The sequence below is a fragment of the Monodon monoceros genome, unplaced genomic scaffold (assembly GCF_005190385.1).
Source record: "Monodon monoceros isolate NGI ecotype Baffin Bay Population unplaced genomic scaffold, NGI_Narwhal_1 Super_Scaffold_13, whole genome shotgun sequence".
NCBI lineage: Eukaryota > Metazoa > Chordata > Mammalia > Artiodactyla > Monodontidae > Monodon > Monodon monoceros.
The window spans coordinates 81,651,471-81,678,192 of NW_021703769.1; the positions used below are offsets into that span (position 1 = coordinate 81,651,471).

The 26,722-nt window shown below is 44.0% G+C and overlaps 1 protein-coding gene across 3 annotated transcripts; it reads right to left on the reverse strand.

Moving 5' to 3' along the window:
• Positions 1–401: 401 nt before the first annotated feature.
• On the reverse strand, positions 402–26,592 carry PMS2 (PMS1 homolog 2, mismatch repair system component). Of its 3 annotated transcripts, XM_029219535.1 has the most exons (15): positions 26,548–26,592; positions 24,195–24,334; positions 23,437–23,523; positions 23,151–23,253; positions 22,269–22,452; positions 19,067–19,234; positions 18,375–18,472; positions 16,904–17,003; positions 15,231–15,315; positions 13,658–13,813; positions 10,368–11,238; positions 7,146–7,313; positions 4,761–4,861; positions 4,053–4,222; positions 402–1,494 (listed from the first exon to the last, which is right to left on the reverse strand). In XM_029219535.1, exons 1-15 carry the CDS (start codon positions 26,568–26,570, stop codon positions 1,351–1,353), a joined length of 2,598 nt encoding a protein of 865 aa, XP_029075368.1. In that variant the 5' UTR covers positions 26,571–26,592; the 3' UTR covers positions 402–1,350. The 3 variants fall into 3 exon arrangements, with proteins under 3 accessions (XP_029075368.1, XP_029075370.1, XP_029075369.1); XM_029219537.1 differs by lacking the exons at positions 23,151–23,253; positions 26,548–26,592 and having other exon boundaries at positions 24,195–24,229; XM_029219536.1 differs by lacking the exons at positions 23,151–23,253; positions 24,195–24,334; positions 26,548–26,592 and having other exon boundaries at positions 23,437–24,171.
• Between the last annotated feature and the right edge of the window lie 130 nt (positions 26,593–26,722).

A 26,722-nucleotide genomic window follows, 5' to 3' on the forward strand; every position in this document is an offset into this window, starting at 1 on the left:
CTGCCTCCCACAAACCCCGATATGCGGAGTTCTTGCAAATATTAAATCTTCCGGACAGGTCCACCAGTGCAGTGCTTGCACAAGTGGCAATGACCATTACTTGACTGTCTCCTTACACCTAAGGAATTCTAAGTTTGTAAATGGAAGGAAGCCCACTGTCTGGGCAGAGAGGTCGAGAGAAGGGTGTGGGTGGGAGGCCCACACTGGCCACTGTACCCCAACCGCCATCTGGACCCCGCAGAGGGCATTTTTACTTCCATTTCTAGCAGAGCTCAAATGGGATGAGACTCCATTAAAAACCATTTGACAACACACAGGGATTCTTCTACCTCCAGTACCAGTCAGTAACTAGACCATTTTGCAGTTCACACTCCCAGAAAACCAAACCACAGCATCAAAGTTACAGAAAAATCAAAGCCTTTTATTTCCCCTTGCCTACAACGCTCTTAGCCACCCTGGCTGCAGTGGAGAACATTTAAAAATAGAGACCCCCCCAGGAGTGCCCTGGTGGCCTACTGGTTAGGATTCCGGGCTTTTGCTGCCGTGGTCTGGGTTCAATCCCTGATCAGGGAACTGAGATCCCGCAAGCAGCGCGGCGCAGCCAAAAACAAAAAAAAAAACAAGAGAGACCTCACCCCGCCTGGTCGATTTCTTCCAGCTGGACAGAGAATATCCCTTGGGTATCTTTGGATTATCTTCTAAATTTAATATGCATCAGGGTTGAAAATGACTAACTCAAAAGGACCATAATTTTCAATTTATGAAGTTAAACCATTATGGGCTTAATCATCATTAAGAGCTGAAAGTGGCAGGCTAAAATACGTCGGGCCAGAGCAGAAGTCTAGGTGACTTCCAAAGTGCTCTCTTTTTGTAAAACGTGCTCTTGCTGCTACACCACACACACACACACACACGTATGTTCAAATGTGAAGCAAAAAATGTTGCAAGCAATGCTCCATATGGATTGAAAAAGTTCTCAAGATCACTTCTAAACGGATCTGATGCATTTTTAAGCAGCAGGTTCACTGAGAAACAAACCCCAAAATGATTACTTAAAACCCTGCCTTGAAAAACAGAAAAACCTGCAATAAGATCAATAGCTCTTTAAAATGAGAAATGTTAGGGCTTCCCTGGTGGCGCAGTGGTTGAGAGTCCGCCTGCCGATGCAGGGGACGCAGGTTCGTGCCCCGGTCCAGGAAGATCCCACATGCCGTGGAGCGGCTGGGCCCGTGAGCCATGGCCGCTGAGCCTGCGCGTCCGGAGCCTGTGCTCCGCAGCGGGAGAGGCCACAACAGTGAGAGGCTCGCGTACCGCAAAAAAAAAAAAAAAAAAAAAAAGAGAGAAATGTTGTCAGTTTTGAGAAATGATGTCCAGATTGGCAATGTGTCTCATGGTGGGCCTTCCGTGGGGACAGTTCCAGGGATGGTCCATCTCCCCCATGTGGGTGATGAGCTTCTTCATCTCACTTGTGTTAAGAGCAGTTCCAATCATCACCTGCATGTGAGACATGATGGCTTACATTAAAGTTTTACTGGTTTTTGGTTAGAAAAGCAACTCTTCAGAAGCCCTGTTCTCTACAAAGAGGCTGGACAAGATTACAACAAAAGCAACAATTCCCTGAAAAGTCCTCCCCCGAAGAATCCTACCCTCTAGTATCTCAGCCCTCGGCCTCTTTGTGACATCCAGCCCCTCTGTGGCTCTGTCATGGCAGCACATCCTCAGGAGAGACGCTGACCACTCCCGTCCAGGACCAACCAGTCTCACCAGCTCCACCAGCATCCACATCCCAGCCACCCCGACCTCCCACCATGGCGACTGCAGCGGCCTCCTAATGGGCCTCCCCACTTTCCTCCTTCTCCCTTCAACTCGTCCTCCACTCGCGGCCAGTGATTCCTTTTAAAGGTGCGTCAGATCACGTGGCTCCTCTTCGAAGCCCCGCCCCCCACCGGGATAAAAGCCCAAGTGCATCACCTGACTTGGCCCTCACTGGCCTTAGTGCCCACACCTGCGAGCAAGCAGCCCTTCCGCCCCCACTGCAGCCACACCAGCACCCCCTTGCCTCTAGTACAAGCCCATAACGCGAGTACCTGACTCAGGACCTTGTCACTGGCTGTGCCCTCTACCCAGGATACGCTTCCCTCAGATATCTGCATCTCTCATGTTCCCTCTCCCGCAGGCTGCTGCTCAAATGTCCCTGCCTCCCTGCAATGAAACAGCTCGCCTTGTCTGTCCTCTGTAGCCCTCGGGCTGTGACTGAGCACCCGGGAGAGGCTACTTCAGTTGGGTGCTCAGGGAGACCCGAGGATGGGAGGGGGCCAGGTGGGCGAAGAAGGCGTGCGGAGCGGGGCATCCAGGCAGAGGGACAGCGGGCGAGGACTTGAGGCGGGAAGGAGATGGTGTGGCAGGCGTGGCTAGAGCCGAGCGTAGCACACGGGGCCCACAGGTGGAGCAGAGGACAGCCCGTCCCCGTCAGCCCGTGTGCTACGCGGAGACAGCGTTGCAGCGCCAGGGACCCGCCAGCGTGGGGACTGAGGAGCGGCCCGTGGCCCCAAAGATCTCTGCGTCACACGAGGACACGGCATTGTGAACACCTGGCCATCAGCACAGGCCAGGCCCAGCTCTGACTCCTACCCCCGACTCCAGGATGGGGAGATCAAGGTTAGGCCTTTATCAAAGAACCATCTGTGGCTGAAGTCAGGTCCGGGGCCCTATTCTCTCATCAAACTCTTGCCTGGAGGAATTTCATCCAACGCCATGGCCGTAACTTAGAAAACCTAAACCTTTCTCCCCAGCACTGACACTTCCCCTGGCTCTGGATTCACTGACGTGACTGTTCTCAGACACCTCCTCTCACGTCTAATAGGATCTCAAATACAACGTGTCTAACAGAGAATGCTGAACCCCACCGCCCCCAAAGGTGAAAATGCCACAGCCCTTGCCCCACCTCCCTCATTTCTGTTGTGACACCCTCTCTGTGGTCTCTTTCCCACGGTCACCCTCCAGCACCTCCTGACACGTGCAGCGCAGACGCCCAGGTTCGGACCAGGATCCCAAGGACCCTAAGTGGGTCCCCGGACGGGGCCCCACTCCCATCCTGGTCCCCCATCCGTCACACGGGGTCAGCCTCTGGCTTCGCCAAACACCCCGAACCTTTGCACGTGCTATTTCTTCTATCTGGAAAGTTCTTTCCCAAGGGGCTCCAGCTCACCTTCCAAGGGTCAGCTGGGAGGTCACCTCCTCAGACAGCCCCACCGCGACCACCCGCCTCGCTTCCCGGTGCTCACTTCCCACCCCCATACTGTTTTCTTTACCGAACTTGTATCTGAGGCCGCCGTTATTAATGTTACGTCCCTTTCCCCCACTAAACTATAAGCTCCACGAGGGCAAGGACCTCATCTGCCGACCTGTGCCCCCAGCACCCGGACCAGGGCCGGCCACCCAGCGCGGGCTCAAGGGGTCTCTGCTGAGTGAATGAAGGGGTGGGCCAGGGGGTCTCTGCTGAGTGAATGAAGGGGTGGGCCAGGTGATGCAAACACACGTGCTCTGCTTTGACATCAGGCTCATCACCTACCACTGCTAGCGTTTTCTAGAACCAGTCTGAGCAGCGGGAGCCAGACAATACGCAGTGCCCGCCCTTGGGGCTCCTGTGAAAAGCGAGCCGACTGCAGGGTTCTGGATAATCTCGTGCAGGGCCCTTGAGGGCTGGCGGCACCTAATCTTTACCCACCAGTGTCATTAATGCCCATAACGTCCATAGACGAACAACGTGGATACCCAGCTAACTGCGTGGGAGTGACGAAAGCTCTGAGGACACTGCTTCAGGGACGCTGAGAAACAGCAGTAATTATGGGTCGGAGGTCTGACCTAAGGCAGACGTGCAGGGCTTACGTGTTACAATGGCTGAGGACAATGGGACTCTACGTACACAGCCCAGAGCGACCATCACCCACATTTAATAAGGCTGACAAGTCAGGGGCTGAACTGAGAACTTCCAAGGCCCATGAGCTGGAGCAGATCCGCCAGGCTCCTGCAAATAAGCTTTCTTTACTTACAGACTTCCGACAGGCCCTGGAGGCAAACATCTGCCTGACCCGGGAAGGCCGGCACATGACACCGGGGCTGTCGCTCAGCATGAAGATCAGTTCATCTATGTCCTGGGGCCCAAAGGTCCAGCTTTTACTAGTTGGCAAGGAAATCAATTTAGCTCTTTCAGTGACCGGCGCTAAAAGAAGAAAATTTGGAGAAAAAGCCGTCATTTGAAAAATCCGTTTCATTTGGGTGCTATTTGTAAGGAACATCTGAAAGAGAGGGCAGAAGCAAAACGCTTTTGGGGGGAAGCATGTTCATCTCTTATAAAATACGCTGAAGTGTATGACCTCAAAGATCGTTCTTGGGCTTCCCTGGTGGTGCAGTGGTTAAGAATCCGCCTGCCAATTCAGGGGACACGGGTTCGAGCCCTGGTCCGGGAAGATCCCACATGCCGTGGAGCAGCTAAGCCTGTGCGCCACAACTACTGAGCCTGCGCTCTAGAGCCCGAGAGTCACAACTACTGAAGCCCACACACCTGGAGCCCGTGCTCTGCAACAAGAGAAGCCACCGCAATGAGAAGCCCACGCGCCGCAACTGGAGAAAGCCCGCATGTAGCAACGAAGACCCAACACAGCCAAAAATAAATAAATAAGATAAATTTATCAAAAAAAAAAAAAGATCGTTCTCAGCTCTAAAAGGACACAGTTCTACAGTCCTAAGTAATAACTTACCGTCTTCATCGATAACAAAGTCAAAGCCATTCTTTCTGAATATTTCCAGATTTTCTATTAGAACTGCTTCGTTGACAGCTGTTAAGTTGAGAGTCTGCGGTCTGAAAAACAGAGACCCAAACTAGACCTTGAAGTCAAACATTTGGCTCTAAAGCAGAAATGAAACTAAAACAACAATTCTGTGATTCTTTGAATTCATTTCAAAAAGCAACACGAATAACATGCTTCCAGCTATGAGCCTCTCCTGTCACAAAACTCCGAGCATTTCCTTTTAATTTTTTTTTAAGTTCTTTTTAGAAGTTAGAGTAACTCCAAAAGTAGTCTGCCTTTCCTCAATCTGCCATACCACCCCAATGACTGTCTTTTAATTCTCTTCTCCAAGATAACGATATGACCTAAAAATGCTACTTTTCCTCCTCACAATAAAGACAATTTGAAAAGTTGGGTTCGGTCACTACAGACATTTGAAAACAGAAGAAACAGCATCTGTTTTGCTATCCTGCTCCTTCTGCTTGCATTCTTTTTTTTTAAAGATTTTTTTTTTGATGTGGACCATTTTTAAAGTCTTTATTGAATTTGTTACAATATTGCTTTCGTTTTATGTTTTGGTTTTTTGGCCCCAAGGCATGTGGGATCTTAGCTCCAGGGATCGAGCCCATACTCCCTGCACTGGAAGGCGAAGTCTTGACCACTAGACTGCCAGGGAAGTCCCCCCTGCCTGCATTCTTTATCCAACCATCTCTCCTCTTGGATTTACTGAGTGCTTAGTAAGACAGACACCGCTAAAGCAGGAGATATAAAGGTGAGCAAACACAGACCCGTTCTCTGCTCTCATGAAACAAACAGTCTAGTGGGGAAAAAAAGACATTGATCAAACAGTCAAACAAACAAATTGTAATTACAAACTACACTGAGAATCAGGAAGAAGAGACACCCAGGGCCATAGGAGCACAGAGCATGTGAGACTTGGCCTGGAGAGAGAGGGCGTCAGGGAAGGCTTCTCTGAGGAAGTGACCTTTGAGCTGAGATCTGGGGCTGAGTGGCAGTTATCAGGTGATGGGGGTGAGGGGTGGGTGCAGGGGCAAGTATTCTAGGCAGAGACAACAGCCTGTAAAAAGGCCCTAGGATGGACCATGGATGTTCCCAGAGCCACACACAAAGATCTGCTTCATTCTGCTTAATGGCTCTGTAGGAATTCATCAGGCCTGTCAAGGGAAAAGGAAGGATGGCCAGAGTATAGAGAACAGGAGAAGAGGGCTTAGGAACAGTTGAAGAGGTCATCAGGGCCAAACTGTGCAGGGCCAGTAGGAAAGGATGCAGTCGTGGTCCTTATCCTTTCATCCTGAAGTGTGATCCACATGGGACCCACAGTGGCCTGTGATTATCCAGGTCAACTTGAAATGCCACAAATGAGACCGTACTTACACCAAATGGCTAAAAAATAAACGACCTCTGTAACAGGGGCAGGAATAGCTCAGTATTATACAGTGGCTCATTCAATGTCCTTACTATTACTACCTACTCCTACTGAAAATAAATATAATTAAGCCATTCTGTAGGATACAGAGTACTCAGCAAATAAACTAGGTATGTTTTCCAGCTGAGTGGCTGTTTTAGTGGTAACTTCTTCATGCTGGGATCTGCTGCCGTTGGGATCTGAGTTAATTACGTAGTTTAATTTCCGAAATGAAAATCCAAGACCTCTCCTTACGACTTCGCTTAAGGAAAGACTTCTGGTTTATATGCTACACCATCACACCACCTTGTAAAATGGTCAGTGTAAAACATTCAATTTGGCAAAAGAGAGATAAATACCAAATTCTGCAGTGGCTAATCACTGGTATCGCTCTACCACAGCTGAGGACAGACACACAGGCACTGCTGACCTTCTGAACGTGTGAATTCCATGTACTCTAAGTAGATATACTCTGTACTATAAATTGCTCTTCATCAAAAGGATTTTCTGGCCAACCAGTGATCAGCATTTTTGAACAGCTTAAAAGAGCTTTAAGTATCTTTTGATACTTAAAGAATCCATTAGCTGTGTGACCTTGGGCAAGTTATTAAACGTCTCTCAGTTTTATCACCTGTGAGATGTTGGTGGTAATACACAGCAACTACTTCAAACGTTTGCGAGGATTAAATATAAATTGCTTCAACAGCGCCTGGCACCAAATAAGCACTCCATAAATGGCAGGTATGACTATTATTAGGCAAAAAGTGTAAAAATCTGCTGTAAGGATACGTACAGCCAAAAAATACAGATAGATAGAGAGGTATAGATAGGTTTAGACAGAGATAAAGATAGGCACACTTATAGCTAAGAGATCTTAAATTGGGGGGATGAAACAACACTGAAGACTCTGAACACTGAAATGAACTTACGCTATGAGCCTTTGACCCTGGAGAACTGTGTGCTGCTGAAGCATCTCGAACTTGTATTTCTCATCCGTGGCATGCTGGTCCACTATGAAGATATCTGCATTCAGTTTGGTGATGATAAATCCCAAGTTAAACTGACCAATGATTTCCATTTCTGCAAACATCGTTTTGCTGCATGTAGAAAATGTTAATTAGAAGACATTTTAATTTCTTTTATTGTCTGCGCTGCACGGCTTGTGGGGTCTTAGTTCCCTAACCAGGGATTGAACCCACACCCTTAGCAATGAAAGCACGGAGTCCTAACCGCTGGACTGCCAGGGAATTCCCATTTTAGAAGACATTTTAAAAGATTCCTTCTCTGCTTATAAAACACTAATAAAAAAGTACAAAAACATAAAATAGACAAAGTCCCTAAAAATCCTACTTTCTAAGGATAACATTATTCATTCCTCCAATTCTCCAGGTGACATTAGTTACTACTATTAATGATTTGGTCCATATCCTTCCAGACCTTTGACTATACACTGTTTAAAAAAAAACAAAAAACAAAAATGGGGCTTTCCCGGTGGCGCAGTGGTTGACAGTCCGCCTGCAGATGCAGGGGACATGGGTTCGTGCCCCCGTCCGGGAAGATCCCACATGCCGCAGAGTGGCTGGGCCCATGAGCCATGGCCGCTGAGCCTGCGCGTCCGGAGCCTGTGCTCCGCAACGGGAGAGGCCACAGCAGTGAGAGGCCCGCGTACCGCAAAAAACAAAACAAAACAAAAAATGGAATCAATTCTTCATACCGTTTCACTCTCATCACTTAACAATGCATCTCAGATATTTTTTCAGATCCATAGAGACCTACTTCATTCTTTTTAATGTCCATGTAGGAATTCATTATGTGGATGTACCAATTTGTCTGACAAATTCTCTACTAAAGGACACTTCAGTTGTATCCATTTTAAGAAACACAAACAAAGGTGCAACATCCCTCTACATAGATCTTCTCTACTGTGGATGTATCTGCATGATAAATCCCTAGATGTGTTATTATATATGTACACTTTACTTTGATAGGAGATCTATAAAAGTTTACACTCCCACCAATATGTACAGTTGTCCCTGGGTATATGCAGGTGATTGGTTCCAGGACCCCCAGGATACAAAAATGCCCAGATGCTCACGTCCCTTACATAAAATGGCACGGTACTTGCATATAACCTATGCACATCCTTCCCATATACTTTAAATCATCTCTAGATTACTCATAATACCTACTACAATGTCAATGCTATGTAAAATAGTTGCTAGCACGCAGCAAATTCAAGTTTTGCTTTTTGGAACTTTCTGGAATTTTTTTAAATTTTCGATCTGCAGTTGCAGAACCGGCAGATACGGAGGGCTACCTGTATACGAGTACCTTTTTGTCAATAGTGGATATCGATCCTTCTAATGGGGAGCACCCCCTACCCCCTGCCCACCCCAGGCTGAGCTTCAGACTTTGTTGGAACAGGCGTGGCTGCATTTCATTCATTTATGAATGAAAATAAGTTGGTTGGAGTAGCAGGGTGAGCACTGCTGGGCCTCCTGACTGCTGCCAGTGGCTGCCTTGTAGGAGGAAAAGACAAGGGCATCACAGAAGCAAAAGAGAAGCCGCGGCTCCTGCTGTCTTGCAGTGTCCCTCCAGCGCCCCCTGCTGATCAAGTCTAACAGTGCACCAGGAGAAATGCTTACATGGTTCAGCCTCCAGGACTGCAAAGCAGGGCAAAGGGTGGATTTGGAACTGAGAGGCAATAAACTGGTAATTGGCACAAATACCAACTCCCTGGCTCTGACTGCTCTTCCAGGAACCGCCTGAGTCTGGTCCGGTTCCTCAGGCAGATTGCCCATGGGAAGAACCTGTGCCGGCCTGAAGACCCGGGTCTTCTGTGTCTTCGGCAGGTGTATCTCCCGCCATAAACTAGAACCTAGCATCTGGCTTAAAGAAACAAAGTTTTGCAGCTTGGTATATTTAGTTATAATTCAAAATGCAGAAACAGGAGCTGGTAAACACAACCTCAGTATCTTCACTGCTGCCTAACCTTTAGCTCAATACTTTTTCCTGTGCTTCTCAGGAAAACATAAACCTCATCAGGCAAATAGCTCAGAAGTACAGCCAATCCAACAGCCGTGCCCTGAAAGCCAGAAGCCAATGCCAGACCCTTGTGGATCAGCTTCTCAATGTGACCTTCTGGGGTACTTGTCAAAAATGCTGATTCCTGGGCTCCACACCCAAGACCCGCCAGATCTACTAAGGCAGAAACACTGGAATCCGGCCATACATAGGTCCTGCTTGTTTATTAACAAGCTCTCCAAGTGATTCTTAGGCATACCAACGTTCAAAAACCATGGTAACAGGTGAGCAATACATGTTTGCAAACTTAATTAAAATCTCTATTTAAAAATATTTAAGGAACCTGGCTCTCTTCACTGGCTCCCTCCGAGTTCACAGCCAGAGAGGTTCATTTCCATTAATTACACACCTTTTAAAAGAAATAAAGGTTCCTGAAAACCCTTCTCCGTGTAAGCTAGGCACTATGAATAACAAAGAAATTATATAATACTCGGTGAAGAATTTATAACTGAAATCAGGCAAAGCCTGTGTGGTCCAGGCTAAAAGTGCTATAAAAATGCAACGTACTTGCTGAGTTGCACTGTGCACAGCACATTTCAGTAACTGGTGACACAAAGACAAAATTAAAAAAAAAAAAACTATTTCAAAAGAATTCATCATTTTTAAGAGTCACAATGTTGGACACGACTACTGTCAAGAAAGTGCTGGTGACCAGTGTTTGCTATTATCTGTATTGTGAAGATTTTTCTTTAAATTGACTTTTTTACTTAGCCCTATCTGATGCAATCTTCTTGAAATCATAGCTTTGATAATGTGATAAGTTTTCCTCATACATGTTAAAATGGAAAGATGGGAAAGAGCAATGTTCCCCAAAGCTGCCCTGAATTCAATGCAGGGAGAAGTCACCATGGGCTGAAACCCTCCAGGAAAAGGAATCAAATTGGGGTGAAGAAGGCCTTGATTGATTTGGACCCGATGGAAAAGATGTGCAGAGAAAACCTAAGGAAAAAAATTCCTGTAAGATTTCAGGCTGCAGAACTGTCTGGTCAAAGAGTTCTTTAAAGAAAATTAATGTGATGGATGTGAGAGGCAAGGAAAAGAAGTTGGCGAGTGGAAAAAGTTGTTACCTTATCTCTTTTCTTAGTTCATCTTCTGCTGCTTGATTTTCTCCAGGGCAAATCTTTGCCCGAAACTTCCTATAATTTTGTCCACCTTCTTGTTGCTGTTCTTGCTGACATAACTGCTTTATTCGTTTGGCTAAAGAGCTCATAGAAAAGTCAAGGGGCACTATTTTCTTGTTAATTTCAACAGCTACATCCACCTCGGACGCTGAGGCGTTCCGGGTTTTCATGGACTCTGGAGGGACATCGGGATTTAAAGGAACCCCTTCTTTTCTAAAACGCTTTGCGTTTGGGGATGAGAGATGAGTTGGCTGCAGCGAAACTCTAGCTCGGGAGCCGTTTTCTTCGTGGTCTAAGTGGCAATTCATGCCCGAAAGACGATGGTCCAATTCAGGTAACTTCTCCAAAGACTCCACATTTTCTTGCGAAAACCCATCTTTGGGGGAGCTTGCCACATGGTCACTGCTGGGCTGGCTGCCCGTTTTTGGGGTGCTGGACCCCTCCTCAGAGCCGGCAGATGCGCTGCTGTGCCCCCAGCCCTCCTCCGTGTCCACTCTGCCCGTCGGGTCACAGGGCTCCTGAGTGGAAGTCACCCCTTCCTCCCGAGGTTCAGAGATGTGCTTCCAGGAGCAGAGGGGCCCTGAAGCGCTAGGAAGTGGGGTGCTGCTTTTCTGTCGTGGAGAAATCCGTCTTGGGTCGGTGGCCTTCGGACCCCGAGACCTATTCTCCACTGTGTAACGAAGGGAAAAGGCCTCTCTCAGTCTGGAAATGGTCACTGCCCTTTTCTCTTCCCCACGAGTCCTTAACGGGGCGGGATCATCCTGCTTCTCTGGCACGGGCTTCTCCACCTCTGCCGAATGCCTTTTTATTAAGTGACCTAAGCAAATGTGAACAGAGAAGGGCATCAGGGGCTGCTCAGAAATAGAATAAGGGGATACTTTTACGTGAACGGGCACTTCACAAAAGAGGAGCTCCGAATGGCCGGTCCAATGTGTGAACACAGTTCTACGTGAACCATAAAGGAGACATGAATTAAAACCACAATGTGATGCCACTATATACTCATCAGAACAGTTAAAATTTTTTTAAAAATGTTTACAAGGCTGAGGATCAAATGGGATGCTTAAATACTGCTGGTGGTGTTGAAATTGGTACAACTGCTTTGTAAAACTCTCTGGGAACATCTAATCTGAACATGCACACCTGTGACCCCGCACTGCTATCCTACCAGAAATGTCTACCTGTGCTGGCCTAAACCATGGATGGGGATATTCGTGACAGCTATATTCATGGCAGCCCAATCCTGGAAACCACCCAGTTGTCCACAAATAAGTCGTGGTATTTAAATACAACAGAATACTGCACAGCAACGAGAATGAATAAATGAACTGTCACACAGGACTTGGATGAATCTCACATACAAAATATTGAGAGAGAAACCAACGATGGAAAAATGTAAATACTGGATACCTTCAAATTAAAAACAGATAAAACAAATCCATGGTGTTAGACGTCAGGAAAACGGCTCCCACCGGGGGTTAGTGTCTGAAAAGGGGTACAAGGGTGGTTCTGCGGGTGCTACTTCCTGATCTCAGGGCTGATACGCTCACGACATTTGCTTCTGTGTGGATGCTGTACTTCGACGAAAGGGCTAAGAAGAAGGCGTCGATTTGACTGTGCCTCAAGATGCAGAGATAAGTTGAGCAGTTTCTCTGTATGGGGTGGCCTCTCTGGCCACGCACGTGCGCACGCGTGTGTGCGGTTGCGTGCGCCCAGAGCTGCCATCTCCGGCCCATTCCACACAGACGTGATGCTCCCTACCATCCTCCGCCCCACACCCCGCCCCGCCCCGGGCCCTGCGCGCGCATGCGCACACACGCACACACGCAGCCATACTATCCCATGCAGAGTGGGTGGCAGAGATGTGAGGTCAGTAGCTCGGCCGCACTCGTGGCAGTGGTCCTGTGCGCCTCTCCCACCACCCAGCAGCCCCGCCCCACCCTGAGGAGCTTGTGTCCCCACCATACTCTCCGACTGTCACAGCTGCCGACCGTGGCACTTGATGAGAGCACACCTGTCTTCCAAGTCAGCCTCTCTGCCCCCCAACCCCAGGGGTGTTAGGAAAAGGGAGGACAGAGCCACTCTGGGTCCCGCGCCTCCTCTTAACCCCTGGCTTTTGGCTCCTGGTACCCTCGGGTTATGAAGCCTCATCCCGGAACGACTTCCTCCCATTGTCACCTGAGCTTTCCACCAAACGTATTTTCAGCTTCCTGAGCTGCTCTCTGGTCTTTTCCCCCCGCCGGAGTACACAGTGATTGGGACCTGCCACCTCCGTCTCTGCACAAACATACGTGGAGCTCGGGGGTAGGTTGGCCTAGAGAAAGGTATCCACCCCAAGGAGCGGATCTGGCTGTCAGAAGGGGTAGCCAGCTCCTGCCTCGCTACGGAAGGCTGCTGGGCTCAGCTGTGCACGCCTCCCTGCAAGGTGCCCCGGATGCACTTAGCTTGGAGGCAAAAGAATAAAACCAACTATTTAAACGAAAGGCTGCTCACTCAGGATCAGGAAGTAAAACAATGATTGTGCATATTTTTACAGAGGTCAAACCAGCTTTGGGCCAAGTCTCGTCTCAACATGCCACTCAGTGATGAATGCACAGGGGGGACGTGAGGGAAAACGGCAGAGTGAGGGCCCCCCCAAATTCCCTACTCCATAAAAGATAGGAGAAAACGGGTAAAAATGGTCAGAATCAACTTTTTCAGAACTCTGGAAATTAACAAAAGGCTTGCCAAGATCAGGGAGTGTTTTTGTTTGTTTGGTTTTTGGTTTTGGCCACGCCGCCTGCCTTGCAGAATCTCAGTTCCCCACCCAGGGATTGAACCCAGGCCCTGGCAGTTTAAGTGCTGAGTCCTAACCAATGGACTGCCAGGGAATTCCAATGGGGGCGTGTTTATTGAAAGGAGAATGGGTGAGTCTTGGTAAGAATGCAGCCCTGGGTGATCCAGATTACCTTAAATCTGCAGCTACGTACTTTCTAGGGTGACACGTCCTCTCTGAGTTGGCCATTATCCCCTCTGACAGCCAGATCCACTTCTTGGGGCAGATACTCCTCTAGGCCAGCCTGCCCCCCATCTCCATGTCTATTTGTGCACTGTGCAGAGATGGAGGTGGTAGGTACCCATCAAAATCTGACAGATTTTGTTTCATGCCAAAAAAAACTTTGCCTCCGAAAGAATAAGGAAAGTATCACAACAGCTACAAGTTTTAGAAGCTGTTTATACACGTGTGTTTCTCTTACCTTCGACGTCAAACAGCGGCTGCTGACTGACGTTGAGTTTGTTAACATCACTATCGAACATTCCTATCAAAGACGTCTTTAAAACTGCCAACAAAAGCTTCTCCTCCTGTAGTAAAATTTGCCTTTTATCTGGAGTAACATTGATGTCGACACATTCTAAAGCAAAATAGAAAAGATGCCAATTGTGTTTAAGTTCACGTTTAACAAGAGAGATTTCCCCATCGCCTATTTTATTCACTTGCACTTGCCAAAAGCCATGTCCAGATTCATATTCATACTATAAAACTAGCCCTTTCAAATAATCAAGGAAAAGATGAATAATTTTTTAAACAGATGAAATATGCAAGCATTTGAGTAGGTAAATTGCAAAAGAAAAAAAGCAAACAAACCCATGAAAAGGTACGATAAAATTGCAAACTAAAATGTCATTTTTATCATCTATTGAATCTGGTTAAAAATTATAATACCTAGTACATTGTTGGTAGGTGTGTAAATCGGTATAACAGGATCCCATTTACTGACCCAATGATTCTACTTCTAGAAATTTATCTTAAAGAAATAATCAAAAACATAGGTAATGATTTATCTATAAGAACAGTATTTAAATTTCTAAAAACTGAAAACAACTAAAATAGCACAAACATAAAAGTTTACAATCAAGATATATCCACACATTGAAATACAATACAGCTATTAAAATCATGTTTCTGAAAAAAAAAAAAAAAAAAAATCATGTTTCTGAATAAACTTTAATGACATGGAAGAGAAAATGTTTACATCGAAGGATAAAGAGCACAAAATTACCCAAAATTATTTTCTCCAAAAAATATGGATATATCATTAAATATATATATTTTAAGGTGTGCACATATATATTTCTAAGCACCTAAAAAAAATATTGGATAACAATAAACCATAATATTAGCAATCAGAAGAAAAGTATCTACATGAAATGAGTTATTTTCAAAATCAGGGAGAACATTTAGTCTACTTTCTCCCTCGGCTGACGTGAAAAAGTCACATTTTTCCGAACAATACAATTAATGTAGTTTCAAGTAGAAAGCAGGAGATATATATTCTGTATAAAAAATAAGTCTAAAAAGATTTTTTTTAATTAAAAAAATTTTTTTAAGTCTATAAAAATATATATCACCATTAATTGTTGCTATAAAAGTCTCTTTCTGGTCATATCAGAGCTTTATAATCTCATTTTATTCTTTTAGGAGTAAGTCACCAGGGACTTCCCTGGTGGTGCAGTGGTTAAGAATCCACCTGCCAATGCAGGAGACACGGTTCGATCCCTGGTCCGGGAAGATCCCACATGCCATGGAGCAACTAAGCCCGTGCACCACAACTACTGAGCCTGCGCTCTAGAGCCCACAAGCCACAACTACTGAAGCCCGTGTGCCTAGAGCCCGTGCTCCGCAACAAGAGAAGCCACCACAATGAGAAGCCCGCGCACCGCAACAAAGAGCAGGCTTCGCTCGCCGCAACGAGAGAAAGCCCATGTGCAGCCTGAAAAAAAAAAAAAGGAGTAAGTCACCAATTTTACTGAAATGTCAGTGGAACTTACCCAAATCAACAGAAATGTTAAGAACAACAAATGGATACTGATGCCGGTTATACATGTGATAGACCTCATTCACAAGTCTGGAAACCTATACAAAAAACAAAGATTAGAAAAGAATAAATGTTTCCTTCCCCCAGTTTCTAATAACATGCTACTCTAACCAACCGTTAAAAGGATACATTTTGAACAGCTTTCTTGAGGTATAACTGGCCTAAAACAAACTGCACTTAAAGTATACAATTTGATAAATTCTGACATATATAAACACCCACGAACCCATCCCCACAATCAAGATAATGAAGATATCCATCACCCAAAAAAAATCTCCTCTTTCCTCTCAAAGGGGTATCTTTTTTTTTTTAAAGGTGCATCTTTAATCATAGATTCATAAAACTGAATCTTTTTCCATACTCAAGATGCTCTTAAAGAAATGTCAATAAAATGAGGTACGGTTTAAATGCTCATAAAACATTCAAATGTACACAGAAATGTATTTATATGACTTTATAATGAGATTATTAAATGGCATTAAAGGATAAGCCATAAAATCACACCAATTACAATATAGGTTAAAAATTTAGAAGCTGAGGGACTTCCCTGGTGGTCCAGTGGTTAAGACTCTGTGCTCCCAATGCAGGGGGCACGGGTTGGATCCCTGGGTGGGGAACTAAGATCCCGCATGCTGCATGGCGCAGCCAAAAAAAGAAGAAAAAAAGAAAAACTTCTACGCTCCATATGCTAAAAAATATTAAAAAAAAAGAAAAGAAAAGAAAAATAATAGAAGCTGAACCATATCTGGCTGATAGAAGTAATTTTGGGGAATCCCCTGGTGGTCCAGTGATTAAGACTTGGCACTTTCACTGCTAGGTATAATGTTGCTGAAGATGCAAAGTCAAAACTGACCACTAAAAGTGCTGTAATTAAGATGATCAGTTTAAGTTTGAGGCAGAAGTAATCTGGGCCCTTATTTTCCTGGAAAATGGACAGAACAAAGAGAAAATACAAAAGCATACGCATGTGTGTCAGTCTATACCAAATAGTCTAGATAATGGTGAATGTTTTAAAATGTTTACTTTCTTCTAATAGTAATACTTTTTACGATAATAAATATATTGGTTATTAATATGTGTCCATATGTATGCACATATATATAATTGAAACCACTGTATGGTAGGTGTTTTTAAATGCCTAAAATAAGATGATTTATAGATAACCAACAAAGGATCTACTGTAGAGCACAGGGAACTGTACTCAATATTCTGTAATAACCAAAATTGGAAAAGAATTTGAAAAAGAATAGACACATGTGTACGTATAACTGAATCACTTTGCTGTACACCTAAAATTAACACAACACTGTAAATCAACTATACCCCAATATAAAATTAAAAAAAATTTTAAAAAGAAATTAACAGCGAGACATTTTAAAGATATTTTTAAAAATATTTTAAAATGACAATATAACATTGTTAAAATAATATCAATATATTTGCATAAAAAACATGTTTTTAGAATAAAATTGATTAGAAGAATGAAAAAAAAGATAAAGTAATGTTTCTGAGTCAAAGTCCCAAGTTCCATGTAAATTGCCTGTGTCAGAAAATGTTATTTAATAAAAAATAAAATTAAAACTAAAAGCTAAAAGAAAAAACTAATCCCCCCATATTTTGAAATACCTTTGCTGGGTCACAAGGCCGCCGATTGATAAAGAAAAACTGTCTGTCCGTTGAACTTCTTCCCACGCCGTGAGCACAGTGAGAAATAAAACCTGAGATACTGATCAATGTTAATGCCATTAGGGCAGGATTCCAGAGCAGAAAGGATCAGACACACATCAAACGGCACATTCTCAAAGTGAAAAATAAAAACATAACCCCTGGTGACGAGCTGACAAGTATTAACGTTTCAGGTAACGTGTATCTGTGCTCCATTCTGGTGAATCATTAAGGAACACAGACCCTCTGGAATGTTCCAAAGCTCCCATCATTGACAAATCCTCCATGGGCAACCCAGCGGGTTCAAAACTGATTCGTTTCAGCTCTCACTTCCCCTATTAAATCCCTGGCCTCCACACAAGGAGTGGGTCTCACCCCACACTCACATTCTAGAACCTTCGTGCAGTCCCCACCAAGCTGTCCAGGGAGCCCACGGACCTGTATCCAGGCTCTTTGCCCACATTCCCCGCCTTTTCAAAATCTGTTCTCTTGGGATTTCCCTGGAGGTCCAGTGGCTAAGACTCCGCACTTCCAGTGCAGGAGGCGCAGGTTCAATCCCTAGTTGGGAAACTAAGATCCATACAGTGCGGCCAAAAAAATAAATATAAAACATAAAATCTGTTCTCAGTTAGCAAACTTCTATCTCCTATGGCATTGGTTAAGGGCTTCACCTGAGATTTACCCCAGGGATATTTGAGTTTCCATAAGAATGATACCTTAGCATAAAAAATGAATCCCCGGGCTTCCCTGGGGCGCAGTGGTTGAGTCCGCCTGCCGATGCAGGGGACGCGGGTTCGTGCCCCGGTCCGGGAAGATCCCACATGCCACGGAGCGGCTGGGCCCGTGGGCCATGGCCGCTGAGCCTGCGCATCTGGAGCCTGTGCTCCGCAACAGGAGAGGCCACAACAGTGAGAGGCCCACGTACCGCAAAAAAAAAAATGAATCCCCATCTTTAATTTCAGGGATAAGCCAAAGGCAAGTGGAGGGAGGGTAAGCAATATGGGCCCAATTCTGCTTATGGAAAAATGTCTATTTTTCTTACACTAAAAGTAGTGATGCTGGATTGGATTCTGGGTAAGGCACGAGTTAAAGGAAAAGCGCCTCTATCCCTCTATGCCAGGCCCTGACAAAGTGAAACATTATACATAATTTAAGAGTTATTCTAATTGTTCACTAAACAGAACCTCTTCTACGAACGCTAATTTAATAAGAAACCCCCTAAAATGCACCAGTTACCCAGAATACTGCTTACATTAAGAACCTGACTCCTCCATATAAATCCTCTTTCTCAGCAATAATACTGCCTACAGTTTATAATGGACATAAGAAACTATAAGCTTTAAAATCATAATCTTTAAAAACAAAACCAAAGAAAAAAAAAAAACTCAAAAAAATTGTTTGATCGTAATTTTCCTGGCACCAATTAACTTACCAAAACAGGTTATGCAGAGCCTGGGAAGAGCTCAGCCCGTATTCTTCACGGACAGTGTCACTAGGGGGCAGCTGCACAAAAGGGATGAGGCTTTGCAACTGAAAGAAATCAAGGTTTACAGTTATTTCCTAATAAAGCAAGAACCGGCCTGACTTCAGAAAGGAAGATATAACGAAGGTTTTGTGTGTTTTCCTTCCTAGCCAAGCTATCCACATTAAGAGGACAAAGAATCTCAATAGTTGCATCTTGCAGTTCTATAATAAATAATTTTGATTTATTAGCAAGATGAAACACTTGTGCTCCTACTTCTCCATAAACAATACATTGCCCACAATACCTTTTTTTCAAGGAGAGAGTAAAAGGATTATTTTAAAACTTGCAGCTCCTAACATTAATTTTTGTGATAGGGATGTAGTTTAAAAAAGAAATCAATTCTTAGAATTTATTCTTTATGCTATTGGAAAGGACAGTAGAAACCTGCCATAATCACTAGAGCAATAAAGTGTTTTTAAACAACTAGCCACCCAGTTTTTTGTTTTAGAATGATTATTTTCATTGCGTGGTGGTGGAGGGATAAGAGTGAGCTTCGGTCTAGAGGCTAGGAGATCAGTGATAAGACTGCCGGAGAGCTCCAGGTGAGATATTTGCGCACCTGAATCAAGAAAAAAAACAAAGGAACAGGCCACCACTACCTGTTTCTGCCCAAATACAGATCCGATATTTTCCTTCATGCTGGAGCCTCCACTGGTGCACACCACAGGCTGCCTCTTACCCTGTCCAACCTGATTGGTGCAACTTACACGGACGCCCGCTGAAATGATACAGTAGGCGTGTAAGACCTGGACCATCTTGGAGAACTCCTGTTTAAAAAACACAAACGCAAGGACTCAATGTTACTTCAATCTTACAAGCAGTGCATGATTCAAGTTATACAGTCAATTCAAGGTTCTCATATCATCTCACAAATAAGGCAAACTATTCCTGACAGAATGATCCATGAGTTGAATCTCCCTACGTGGTATCAAAGGGAAATCAGAGAATAAGGTTCTTGACCACACTTTCCTCATTTCCAAAATGTCCAGGCCTTCTGCTCTAAAAATCGAGAAGTACGTTCCCTTTGACCTTGAAATTCCTCCTCTGGAAATTTATCCTTGTAGAAAGACTCGCATAAACAATCAAAGATCTATTATGAAAGGGCTTCCCTGGTGGCACAGTCGTTAAGAATCCGCCTGCCAATGCAGGGCACACGGGTTTGAGACGTGGTCCAGGAAGATCCCACATGCCACAGAGCAACTAACCCCGTGTGCCACAACTACTGAGCCTGTGCTCTACAGCCTGTGAGCCACAACTACTGAGCACACGTGCCTAGAGCCCGTGTGCCTAGAGCCTGAGCTCTGCAACAAGAGAAGCCTCCACAGTAGGAAGCCCGCACACTGCAACGAAGAGTAGCAGCCCCCGCTTGCCACAACTAGAGAAAAGCCTGCACGCGGCAATGAAGACCCAACATAGCCAAGCATAAAAATAATTTAAAATTTTTTAAAAAAAAGATATATTATGAAAATGTTCATTGAAACAATCTGTAATTGTGAAAAATTATAAACAACCTAAGCAACCATCAACCAGGGACTAATTAATTACAGTATATCCACATAATGGTGCCATGATAAAAAATAAGGTAGTTACCAATCGACCAAAAAAAGGTATCTACAATATACTATATTAAAAAGTCAAGGTATAGAACAGTATATATAATATGATCCCAATTGTTTAAAAAAAATAGAAACATATGTATAAAGATTGTATATACACGTATGCATTTAAAGTCTAAGGGATATAGGGACTTCCCTGGTGGTCCAGTGGTTAAGACTCCGCACTCCCAATGCAGGGGGCCCGGGTTCGATCCCTGCTCAGGGAACTAGATCCCACATGCATGCCGCAACTAAGAGTTTGCATGCTGCAACTAAAGACCCTGCACACCGCAACTAAAGATCCCGTATGCTGCAACAAAGACCCAGATCAGCCAAATAAATAATAAATACTAAAAATAAAAAAATTAAAAAATAAAGTCTAAGGGATATAAACCAAACTCTGGGAGATAGGCAGAGACAATACCAACTTTCTACTGCACACAATTCCATGTGACTTAAATGTTTAATATTCTATGTCACTTGATTTCATTTTTTTTAATATTTATCTTGAAAAATTTTCCAAGATTTATAAATACATGAAACTAAAAGGAGTCTGGAAAGATTCACCAAACTGTTAACAATGGTCATCTCTGGCAAGCACAAGTTCTTTATGCCTATATTTTCTAAGACACCAATTTTTTTTTACCATAAGATACAAAATAATAATAATTTTCTCTGTACAAAAATTTTTTAATATTTAAATTAAAAAACATTTTAAAAGTTTCCTGTATTTTTCCAAAATTAATAAAGCTATAACTAGCACAAATTGTTTTAAAGGTAAAGAAAGTTTTTAGCAGCAGATGTAACGTTTAAGTAACGTATTTGATTATAAAGAATATAGGTACAAAACAGGAAGGTACAAGGAAGATGGCAAAAAGCACAAGTGATCGCACATCCAAGAATAACCGCTGGTAGCATTCATGCGTCTACTCTCCCAGGCTTTTTTCTATGCATATTTTGGCCAGTTGCTTTGTTTTTACAAAACTGTAATCATACACACACACACACACACACACACACACACGTATGATTATATGTGTATATATATATATGATTACGTATATACACATGTACGTATACACATATATAGACAATTTATAACTGCTTTTTAAACACAATTATATAAAATTTATCTTTTTCATTTTCATTCCAATTCATAAAACTTGTAATGATTCACTTTTCAGGGAGCCAAGAAAAATGACCTTATTAAAAATAAAGATAGAATCAAAAAATAATGCTTGTCTTAAAAGACTCATTTCCCATATTAGAAGACCTCATAAACACAATTTGATGATTCTTTTCAAGAAGAGAAAAGAGCAGCTTCCCTGGTGGTGCAGTAGATAACAATTCACCTGCCAATGGAGGGGACACAGGCTCGAGCCCTGGTCCGGGAAGATCCCACATGCCATGGAGCAACTAAGCCCGTGCACCACAACTACTGAGCCTGCGCTCTAGAGCCACTGTGCCACAACTACTGAAGCCCTCGCACCTAGAGACCGTGCTCTGCAACAAGAGAAACTACTGCAATGAGAAGTCCACGCACCGCAATGAAGAGGAGCCCCTGCTCACCGCAACTGAAGAAAGCCCATGTGCAGCAACAAAGACCCAACGCAGCCAAAAAAATAAATAGAAAAATAAAATAAACAGATTTATTAAAAAAAAAAAAAAAAAGGGTAAATCACCCAAAAGTTAGGTCTTTGAGGAGAAGAAGCAAGCTAAGCACTTCTCCAAAAATCAAGGGAAGAGAATGAACGGGAGTGCAAACCACCCTGAGTGATCTTGGACTACATTTGGGCATCACACTCTCTAGGCTCTCGGATTCTGAATTTACCGTACCTTTCGTTTTTTAATTAATTAATTTACTTATTAATTTATCTATTTTTTGTCTGCACTGGGTCTTTGTTGCTGCGCGCAGGCTTTCTCTAGCTGCGGCGAGCAGGGGCTACTCTTTGTTGCGGTGCGTGGGCTTCTCATTGCAGTGGCTTCTCTTGCTGCAAAGCATGGGCTCTAGGTGTGTGGGCTTCAGTAGTTGTGGCACGTGGGCTCAGTAGTTGTGGCTCACGGGCTGTAGAGCACAGTTGTGGTGCATGGGCTTAGTTGCTCCGCAGCATGTGGGATCTTCCCAGACCAGGGCTCGAACCCCTGTGCCCTGCATTGGCAGGCAGACTCTCAACCACCGCACTACCAGGGAAGCCCTCTACCGTACCTTTTTAATATTCCTTTGAAACTCCTTATGGCGCACAGGTAGCGTATAAAATAACTGCTGCACGCTGACTGTCGTCCCTCTGGGTCGTGGGTAGGGGGTTTTCTGGAGGATTTTTCCATTGTGATCAAACACCAGTCGAGTCCCAACCTTCGCAGATGTGTGGCAGGTAGAAATAGTTACATCACTGTACAAAAAAGCCAGCAGAGCACAGTCAGCTAGAGACTCCCAGGTGCTGGTCATCATGTGCTCATTTTCTCACTTCTGTTCTCTCTAAACTCCCCTAAAAAGGTGATGATCCCTCCGAGATCATCAAGAGAGTTTAAATGGGTGAGGAGTCATCATAAAATCCAAGGTTTGGCCCAACAGAGAGTGAGAGAGTTCTGTAAATGTTTTGTTTTGATAAAAGCTTTGATACTTATTTTGGTTAAACTGCAAAATAAAAGATCTCAAAACTTATGTATTCACCAATAAAGATTTATTTCTCAGTTTGGCTACTACTGTTCTAACAAAATCTTAGAAGCTGTTGTGTAATTAAATAAGTGCTTCAGCTAAATTTTTTCCTCAACGTCAAAATAAATTAAAACCAATAGCATATGGCGTCTATAATGTATTATTTATACCTTACTTTTAAATTGAGAAGTTACTGCCTTAATAAGGGTAACAACTTTTTTACAATACTATTTGCTTCATTTTGTTCATGCATTGCTTACATTTCAGAAGTGTTACCACTTAGGTCGGTAGTAAGATAAAACAGAATGCAGAAATTAGTAGTGGAGACATTCAGATGGAAAAGTGTAAACAATAATGATTCTAATCATACTTTTCAATTTTCAGAGAGATTTTTATAAGGGGTCCAGTTAGTGGATAAAATTATTGCATCACCTCAGTGCACAGAGTGAGCTCAGAGCTTCCCCCCGAAAGCCAAAAGTTTCAACCTGAGTGAGGTCAGCAAACTCCTGAATCTTAGAAGTGTGATGCTTCAGAGCTGAAAGAGAGGTGGAGAGTAAGGCCGAAGAGATCGCAAGTGATACAGCAATGAACACACACAATACCCACCCAAGTGACTGGTTTTAAAAAGCTGTTTTGTGTTTCCTAAGACAGTGTTACCCCAAATTCTCAGACATTTGGCCCAAATATTTTAAAATAGGATTAGCAAAATGCAACTTACTTAAGCCTTCAAAGTTTTCTTCTTCTACCCCGCATCCATTGTCTGAAACTTCAATGAGCTCCACCCCATAGTCTTTAAGCCTGAGCTCTAGAAAGTTTAAAATATTGATTTCTCAAATTGATCCATGCAAAAAGGCTTTAGAGTGACAGTATTTATAACTTACAAAATGCAACTTTGAGTCCTAACTATATTTATTTCAATGTACTACTGTCATTTTGTATATTTTATTTTTTAAAGGCCTTCTCGGCTATTTACTAACCCAGATAAAATAGTTTTGTTTTTATTTTCTTTCTTTTTTCTTTCCTTCAAGAGGATAGTGTTAACACAGTCATTAAAGAGAACAAGTTCTGGAATCAGACTCCCTAGGATCATATTTTACTAGCTTTATAACCTCAAAACAAAAGTAAATTCCTTGTGCCTTAATTTCCTCATTTGTAAAACGGAGATAATTATAACAATAATAATAATTCCAATCTCATAAAGTTATTCTACAGATTAAATGAGATATCCCATCTGTATAGTTCTTAGCACAATGCCTGCCTGGCACATAGTAAGAACACAATAAAAGTTAACCGCTATTATTATTATTACTACCTAGCTAAATACTAGGCACATAATAATGTGCTAAATTTATGTTTAAAAAATAATAATTGCTCTGTATATCAATACCTGATTGTCTTATTACAGTAACAAACATTTCTTGAATAAAACAGCATAAACTGATTATTTCTTGTGGTTTAAAACTCTCCCAAACTTACCAATGTTAGTGGCACTGGCATCGACACTATTTTCTACCAACTCCTTCACGGCAGTGCTTAGACTAAGAACCACTTGCCCAGAACAAATCTGATGGACTGACTTCCGATCGATAGGTTTGATGGCCTTAGCAAGTTCTGAACTAAAGAAACAGGTTACAAGACAGCAAGGAGGCAATTATGCATTTTCATCCTGGTTTTAACTGTGGGAAATGATTCATCTCCGTTAACAGTTAATGCGTCTCATCCATTCATTATATTAACATATCCATTTATTATATTCACAAATATAAATGTTGGTCTACAATCCTTAAACATCTGTCAAAAAGTCTTCTGAATAGATACTTCAAATGAAACAGACATTTAAAATCTAATTAAACTGGGATCTACATGGAGGAGACACATCCCCCTAAGGCTATGGGTGAATAAACTTTTGCAACAATAGGATCTTCTTTCTTGAAAATTGAAAGCAATGTTTCCCACACAATTTGAAAAGCCAAAATTTTGCTGGGAAATCCAGTGTTCATGTCAAAATCAAAACCATCTCAGAAATCGGGTACCAGTTGGGTAACTATTCCTATGGTTGCCTACAAATCCCCACTCCAAACCCAGGCTGCCAGCTCCTGCCTTAGCAAAGGCCCTCACAGTTCTGGCTGTACCTACCTTCAGAATTTTCCAACTGGTTTGTCTCCATTTTCTCTCTACTTCAATCAATCTTCCATGCTACCACCAGAGTTACTTTAGAAGTCACAAATCTGGTCAAATAATTTTTCTGCTTTAAGAACTTACTAGCAGACTGCCCTTGTGGTGTGGTGGTTAAGAATCCACCTGTCAATGCAGGAGACACGGGTTCGAGCCCTGGTCCGGGAAGATCCCACATGCTGCGCAGCAACTAAGCCCATGCGCCACAACTACTGAGCCTGCGCTCTAGAGCCCACGAGCCACAACTACTGAGCCCACGTGCTGCAACTACTGAAGCCACCACGCCTGGAGCCCCTGCTCCGCAACAAGAAAAGCCACAGCAATGAGAAGCCCGCACACAGCAACAAAGACCCAACGCAGCCAAAAAATAATTATTTAAAAAAGAAAAAAACTTACTAGCATCCCACTGTCTGCTATATTAAGTTTCAAATCTAGTCACAATTGGACCCCAATCTACCTTATTTTCTCTCTCTCTCCAATCCTCCCATTGCCAATTCCCCTACATTCTGGTCACAGCGAACAACTGTTTCCTGAATATCACAAGCTCTTTTAGACACTGCATCATGCCCATACAGGTGTGTAGCCTCCTACTCCTCTGCCTGGCAAACTACCTCTCGTGTACATGTTCACTAATTTAGCAATTTGTAGTAATCGGTTTTATTGATAACTTGGGTGTAAATGAACACAGGAGCATCCCTGGGAGGGAAATCTTTGGGTATTTCCCACAACATATAACACATAATAGACCCTCGGTAAACCCTTGTTAAAAAAAAAAAAAAAAAAGAACAAACATCTTTACTCTTATTCGACCTTGCAAAGAATTCCACTCAAATTTGTCTCAAATGGAAAAACTGCAGATGACGCCACTTAAAATGGAATAAAGGGGCTTCCCTGATGGCGCAGTGGTTGAGAGTCCGCCTGCCGATGCAGGGGACACGGGTTCGTGCCCCGGTCCGGGAAGATTCCCACATGCCGCGGAGCGGCTGGGCCCGTGAGCCATGGCCGGTGGGCCTGCGCGCCCGGAGCCTGTGCTCCGCAACGGGAGAGGCCACAGCGGTGAGAGGCCCGCGTACCGCAAAAAAAAATAAAAAAAAAAAAAAGGAATAAAGTATCTCTGAAAAGTTTGTTGATTTGGCAAGACACCATAGGCTACAAGTCTATTCCTGATATTTATTTGAGCGAATCTGGATTCAGGAATCTGACACAATCCAACAGTGCTACCCGAAGATTCGCTACCCCTAATTCGGTGTAGCTGCCGGTAATCGCATACTCGAGATACAGAAGCAATGCGTTTCTTAAAACTGTCCACCTCAAATTAGCATATGCCTTAAAGCCTCCCCGAAAATAACCCTCAATTTTGAAAAAGAAGAGAGAGCAACCAGGTAAAAAGGAAATTAATTCCGTCTACTGGGATTTCAAGCTCCGGCTTCAGGTCCACAGATGCATGGCGGCGTCCGGGCAGCGGACCGAATCCCCCACGGACCCCGACCTCAAAGCGCACCCACAGGGCAGCGGGTTGGGGGAGCGCCGAGGAGCCTGGCCTGGGGCCTCCGTGCGGCCGGCTCGCCCAGCGCCGCGGTCACTTTCCCCTCAGGGGTCTGGAACGCTGTGGGCCTTAGGGCGACCGCGAGTAGAGGCTGCAAGCTCGGCTCACCTCGGCACGTCGGCTTGCTCCATGGATGCAGAGCCTGATCCTGGAATCGGAACAGTTTGCGCCGCCACTCCCACGGTGGGGGGGGGGGAGGGAATCCAGCCACCCTGCCGCCCATTGGCTGCTTCCGACACTGTGTCTCGCCACTTCCGGATAAGGCTACGAACACTTCCCACCT

Coding starts and splice junctions, on each gene's coding strand:
- PMS2 (XM_029219535.1), bottom strand. CDS start 26,570: ATGGAGCAAGCCGACGTGCCGAG. Junction 22,453..23,150: donor AGCTCACTCTGTGCACTGAG/GTGATGCAATAA, acceptor TTTTTTGTACAG/TGATGTAACTATTTCTACCT. Junction 18,473..19,066: donor CTGTATTTGGGCAGAAACAG/GTAGTGGTGGCC, acceptor GATTTCTTTCAG/TTGCAAAGCCTCATCCCTTT.